The sequence below is a fragment of the Copadichromis virginalis genome, linkage group LG4 (assembly GCF_057382275.1).
Source record: "Copadichromis virginalis isolate Kocher_CV1m ecotype Utaka linkage group LG4, C_Virginalis_male_GT1.1, whole genome shotgun sequence".
Taxonomy (NCBI): domain Eukaryota; kingdom Metazoa; phylum Chordata; class Actinopteri; order Cichliformes; family Cichlidae; genus Copadichromis; species Copadichromis virginalis.
The window spans coordinates 9804836-9811377 of NC_140621.1; the positions used below are offsets into that span (position 1 = coordinate 9804836).

At 39.2% G+C, this 6542-nt stretch overlaps 1 protein-coding gene across 1 annotated transcript; it reads left to right on the forward strand.

Moving 5' to 3' along the window:
- The first annotated feature begins 726 nt into the window (after window positions 1–726).
- On the forward strand, window positions 727–6166 carry LOC146710796 (uncharacterized). The gene is made up of 3 exons (XM_085453410.1): window positions 727–3154; window positions 4793–4878; window positions 5238–6166. The coding sequence occupies exons 1-3, from the start codon at window positions 751–753 to the stop codon at window positions 5337–5339; spliced, it is 2592 nt and encodes an 863-aa protein (XP_085309536.1). The 5' UTR covers window positions 727–750; the 3' UTR covers window positions 5340–6166.
- Window positions 6167–6542: the final 376 nt, after the last annotated feature.

A 6542-nucleotide genomic window follows, 5' to 3' on the forward strand; every position in this document is an offset into this window, starting at 1 on the left:
TAGTGCTTACTTGAAAAGGTTTTAATAGTACCCCATAGTCCTTTTATATAAAATAAAAAGGGTTTCATTTTCAGTGTGTGAAACTCTGTCATCCTTTACTCATTATTGTCAAAGCCAAACTTGCACTTTTCACTGCCTTCGTTGCTACACATCTTAAAATTTTTGTGTTTTTTTTCTTTTGTTTTGTTTTGGGGTTTTTTGCAATAATTGGTGCACAACCGCAGACAATATGGCAACACAGGGCACTTGTGTGGATGAGTCCTAATGTATAGCTTTATCCTGAGGTCTGTATTATCAGGTTCCTTGTATCAAAATCTAATTTAAGAACTTTAAGGTTCAGTTACTGTACTGTTACTAGACAAAAAGAAATGCTATACTGCACTGTAAAAAGAAAGAAAGAAAGAAAAACTGCACAAAGATCACATCACACACTGGTAATTTTCTGCTAGTACACTGTTTTTAACAGATAATGCACTAGAGGTTTCTGTAAATAGTAAAATTAGACAATGCATTGTACAATAATACCGTATCGTTGCCAAATGTCGCAGATATAATGTTAACTAAAAAGGCATTTTCTTAGCCTTTTCTTAGTTTCTTTCTTTCTTATAGTTTCTAACAGCAGTAATAATAATAATAACAATTACTAGCACTGACGCTTATAAGCCTCAATGACACTCATGTCTCTTATTTAAATTTTATTAAAAGGCAACGCAGACAGAACACCACAAACTGCTTCAAAGACGTTTCAACATGGAAGCAAGAGGTCCTAGACGCAGCCCTCAAATTCTACTTTCTGATGATGACAGTGGTCTGTGGATGAAGATGGATTCAAACCATGTGAGCAACCACACAGAGAATTTTTCAGCGACCTCTGAAGACAAAATCACAACGATCTCTGCTGCTCCCACTGCTATAATGAGGTACTACAGTGTGATGGATGATGAAGGTGCAGATGATGTCTTCATCCCTCAACCACCTCCTCCACCTCGCACGGCTACATCGCTGCCAGCAGAGAAAAGCACAGGTGCAACAGCAAGTAAGTCTGGTGTGACCCTTTCAGTTGACGCAACAGAGGCTGAAGCTAATCCAAGAGGCTTAGACTTGTCTCATAGTGAGGAGCAGTTAATGGTAGCACGAAACGAGCTGGATGAAGAGGTGACTGCAAGTGCAGTGCAGTTGTCTATGGCCAACATATCCAATGAACAAGACTCCTCTCCACCAACTTATCAAGAACAACAATCCATGGATGTGACTGGTTGTCTGATGGAAACTGGTTATGATACAGATCGAAGACCTTACGGGAATAACGCAACAGAGAATGACAAACCAGAGGACATTGTAATTATAAGTGAAGAACAGGGAAACTGCTGGGAAGCCAATACGGAGGAAGACAGTTACCCAAAACAAACACATTCAAACCACAGAGAAGACTCTGAGAATCAGATCCATTTAGACAAAGACGGAGACAAAATAAAACACAAGGACATTGGTGATTTTGATGAAACAGACTTAAAACTATTAAGAGAAAGTATAGCTATCGAGAGTGTGGAGGCAAATTCCGATGATGATTTCAAGCTCTGTAAATGCAACCAAAACAGGACCGATACAGCAACCAGTCAGGCACAGGCTGCTGACTTCCAAACAGATACGGACAAAGACAATGAAGAGCATGATGACCGTACATCTTTGGATTATAACCTCATAAAGTGTGACTGTGTGAGGAAAGAAAGCGGCAGCACAGAAATGCAAGTGCTATCCAGCTCCAAAGGTTCTGAAGAAAGAGAGACAATGGGGGAGCAAGAGGATGGAAGCAGGAAAATATCTACTGATATCCAACAAGGTGAGCAACTGCTTCATCGTCTGCAGCTGGTACAGCTACGACATGATGTGAAAATGTCAGAGAACGCTGATACCCAACAGCAGGCTGTCATGATGGATGAAAAAAAGGGCATGTTTGGGACTGAAACAGAGAATATACCTAGTGAAGAAGAGAGGGAAGAAGGCAGATTCGAAACTCTTAAGGAAGATGAAGAAAAGGTGAGCCTGATGGAAAAGGAAAATAATGAGGACAAAGACATTCAAACAAGAGCAAGGACATCTTCATCCACAATTCCAGGAGAGTCAGAAGAAGACCAGAGGGTTGTCAGAATAGATCCGAGTGACTCTAATGACAATCAGAGTGATAGCTGGGAGCCTACAGATTTGACTCCCAGTAATCCTCATGAAACTTCTAATGAAATTCCATTTCTTTCCACTGGACACCGATTTTCAGCTGCTGAAACCTACATGGAGAGGCAGCTCCATGAGGCAGCCCAGGGGAAGCAGAAGCTGCAGAGAGCTGGAGGTGTTTTCAATCTTGCAGAAAATCCAGATGTGCTGGAGATTCCCTTTAAAACAGATATCTCTCTTGAGTCACTCACTACCAAGGTAGGTACAAGCCAATGCAACGAGTGGCAATTCTCTGAACAGAAGATGCTCAAAGAGATAAGTCAGGATATTCAGAGAGAACTAGTGCTGGTCAATCAAGGTAAAATCCCAGGGGGGTACAGCAAAGGAGAGATCCGCCAGTTAAAAGAGACAAAACTGCTGTTTGAAGCCTTCCAGCAGGACAATCCGGAGGGTCCAACAAGACACCGTAAATCCCCCACAACTCTGAGGAAAGGTCACATTTACCCTTCAGTGCTAGAGCGCACACGTAGCCTTGAGATGTTTTCCCTCAAAACTTGTCCTGTTTCCAGAGCACATTCCCTCAGGCTGTACCAATCTGCAAATCTTGAGAAGGAAAAAAGTCCTGACAGCATCAGATCAAAGAGCCCAACTGGAGGGTCACGAGACAAAACTCGCTTATCCCCTTACCCAAAACAAGACAAAAACATTCGCCCGTACAGAAGCATGGACTCTATAAGCAATGACTTCTCTACGTTAGCTGTGGAGGGTAAAGCAAAGGCAGCAAATGCAAACAAAGAGTCTTCAATCCTCAAGCAAAACCCATTCTTCAAATTGCGCCCAGCCCTGGCTCTACAACCAGAGGTAGAGAAGGACATCCGAGAAGCCAAAGAAAGAGAAGAGGAGCTGCGCAAGCAGAGACGCAGTCTGTATGGAGAGAAGAGACAGAATAGTGAAGATGAACAAAAGTCACAAACACTCCCAACAGGTTAGTATGCACCTGTTTAACATCAGTTTTATACTACTTAGCAAAGTTCTTAACCTCCTAAGACCTGAACTTTCATGGCATGCATTTTTAATTTCTTTATGCTATTTGGGCTGATTGGGACCTGATAATTGTAAAAACAAAGAATTACCATATTTTCTTTTACCTGATTTTTGTTTCTGAGAAAAATGACATTCACATATGAGGACATTTGTTTTAAATTTCGATAGAATAGTGGCAGTATAATGTCCTCGTAAGTGGATATCAGGCCCTTGTAGAGCAAAATTTTGTATTTTAGTCTAGACATATATGGACGCCAAGTCCTAGGAGGTTAAGGACAGCTTTTTATACTATTTACTGAGGAACATTACTATATAATATAATTTTGGCATGATTTGACTTTTACTCGACTAAAGAATACTCCAAAGTTTTCACAGAAAAATATACTTTTTACTTGACTACAACTATTTGACATGTGAGTGCCTTCCATCAGTGATAAGCAATTGCATGAGCTCTAACCTAATTTGCTCATTTAGCTAAACATTGCTGACAATGTGAAGCATAAGATCTCTAAAATCCCATCAAGGGAAAACAAGAGCCAATTCGGTCTTTATTCATCCCACATGCCTTTTGACACTTAGTCTGAACACTTTAATGAATGCTTCTCAACATTAGCATCACATAGTTTTATCCCAGACATGTTATCAACAACTCACTGTCATTCCTGTCACTGATGGTTAAGGGCACATCATGCTGTCAGCTGTCTGATCTAAACGTTGGCTGAGGGAGAACATGAATGGCACTACCTGGAAAATTCTAGTTTGGTTATAGCCTGGTGCAAATAAAAATCAGTTCAGCCCGCTGAAATACCTATTTGAAAGAACTATATGAAGTGTAGCTTGTGTGCATTTTTTTCTCCTGTTGCATGAGAACTCAGAAATCAAGGGAGTGTGTCAATAAGTATCACCATGTTAGAATTTAGTCATCAGCAGCTGTTGTTGAAGATTGAGTTGATTCCAGGTCATGCTGACAAAGCTACAAATGTCAGTAATATGTGGAAGCAAGAAAGAGTCATTCCTAAGGTCAAAGAAGCTGTTTTGTGTTACCCTAAACATTTACAAGAGGAAACTTTGTACTTGTTTAACCCAGATACACTGATAAAGCCCGACAAGCAAAAAATTTCACGCTGAAAATATTAACGTGATTTGAAAAATAATACAAAATAAGCCTAGAATCCTTTACGTGCATATCAAAAACAAAGGTTTGTGAAACATTTTTGAAAGAATCTGTCGTTCTAAAGTGCTCACTTCCCTCCTAGATATGTAAGTGGTATCATTGCAATGTACAAGCGTCCAGCTGAATTTGTGATTGCTACACATATAGTATGCTAAATGAATGACACCGAAGTTGCGTGTGTCTGGGAAAGCATTGGTATCTTTACTATTTGCTGAGCCATTTAGAAGGCATGGAAATAAAGAAGCTCAATTACTTACTGTCATTACAATAGAACTGTGTAGATTCTCAGAACTACCCTAAAACTTCTAAAATCAGTCTAAGCAGTAGAGAGCTGCTAATCTTACCAAATATAGTAGCTTAGCTACTGAGCTACTTAGTTGTTCTTTTTCTCTTTCTGTCCTACAGACAGCAGGAAACAGTCACGGGGGAAACTGGAGCGGGTTTGGCCACCTCCTTCTAAAAAGGACCAGATAAAACTGGAGCAGATAGAGGTGATTCACCTGCAACAAGCCTTAATTCTACATTTACTGTTTTCTTCATTGTTCTGTAAAACTATTGGATGTATTGCTAAACACTGGCAAGAACAGAGGATTATAAAAAGGTCCTGTTTTGTGTATTGCACTGAATTCCATACAGAAGCATTGAAAAGAGTTGCTACAGAGCTCAGAATTTCAAATTTTGTAATACTAAACAAATACTAAACAAATAAAAGAAAAACATTAAGTTTAAAGTATCCTCTTTGTTGTAGAAATGCTTGGATAAGTATAATTGATTGTGAATTGAGAAAGCAGGAGCTAATCTCTCACTCTAAATCCAGGTTGTTTTTGTTTTTCTTCGTCTTATCTCACAGCAGGAGCCAAAAGTTCACCGAGCAGGAGGACAGAAAGCTTCTCTCTGGCAACGCTGGGAGTCTGGCCTGATCAATGGGAAGCCGTCAAAAGAAAAGAAGTGATGTTATATGTCCTGGTTCTTGAACACTACAAACAGAATATCACCAGCACTAGACTTATAGTCAAAATAACCCAAATTGTTATGCTAGTCCCAGCTTCAATACTTCCTCGCTCTTTTAACTCTGCTTTGTATCTGTGACAAATATGCTTTTTTGTATCTTTATTATTATTTAAAAAAAAAAAAACAATACCAGTCCATAGATTATGTTAGGAAAAACTCTTGGACCAAAACAGCCACTGTTCCAGCTGGTCCAGGAAATGACTTTGTTAGAATGCTGGCTAGCATTAGCAGCTACTTCCTGAGAACCCTGGCTAGCATTAGCAGCAGCTTCCTGCTCTGTCAGATTTAGAAAGGTTTACACTTTCAGTTGACAGTTCAACAAAAGAAGGGTCCAATCTTATGGAACAACATGGTTTATACTTTTTTTAAAAAAAATTAATATTGTACCATAAACACAACTGTCAGTTATGTAGACAACACTATAAAACTATTTAAGCTAGCCTACTTGTATGGGAAAAAAAAACTCACAAAATATCCTTTGTGAATGTAGCATGCCTAAATCTTCAAGGGTTAACTTAGCAAGAACAAGCAATATGAATAAGAATTAAATGATGGGATGTATGGGATATATTCTTGACAATATTAATAAAAGACCAAGCTGCTTCACACTTTTTTTTAGCTTTGGTGAGCCTCTTGGTTTATGAAAGTCTATTTCCAAAATGCCTCTAAGCAGGTTTCATAGGTTGGATGCACTGGTTCTGGCTGCTCCAGTCACTGTACAATGTCTGAAGGGACTCTTTACTAAGCCACTCTTACTCTTGGATTTACTCTGAGGCCACACAGAGGAGATTACACTGATCACAGCTGCTTTTTTCTGTATAGCTTGATGTATCATTTGTGGGTTTTGTTGCATATTTTCTAACAAGCCTAAAGATCATCCAAAGACCAGAAAATCCTAAATGGAGAATAATGATTATTCAAAATAAATTTACACCACTTAATCCATTGAACTGGAATGTTTTGATGCCCTCTAGAGGTTGTTTCATCTTGGAGTTGATTCCAAATTCAAGCTGGTTAAATAGAATTAAAGAGAATCGAATCAAAGAAGATAAACTTAACAAAGGCTTTATTGATTGGCCTGCAGTCACGTTTACAAGGGAGCACCTGGTTTCTAATCTCTACAGAGACAGAAGTACACAGCTTA

Excerpts from the sequence above, each read along its gene's own strand:
- LOC146710796 (XM_085453410.1), top strand. The coding sequence starts at position 751 with ATGGAAGCAAGAGGTCCTAGACGCAGCCCTCAAATTCTACTTTCTGAT. Across the intron at positions 3,155-4,792 it reads GTCACAAACACTCCCAACAG|ACAGCAGGAAACAGTCACGG; the intron begins GTTAGTATGCAC and ends TCTGTCCTACAG. Across the intron at positions 4,879-5,237 it reads TAAAACTGGAGCAGATAGAG|CAGGAGCCAAAAGTTCACCG; the intron begins GTGATTCACCTG and ends CTTATCTCACAG.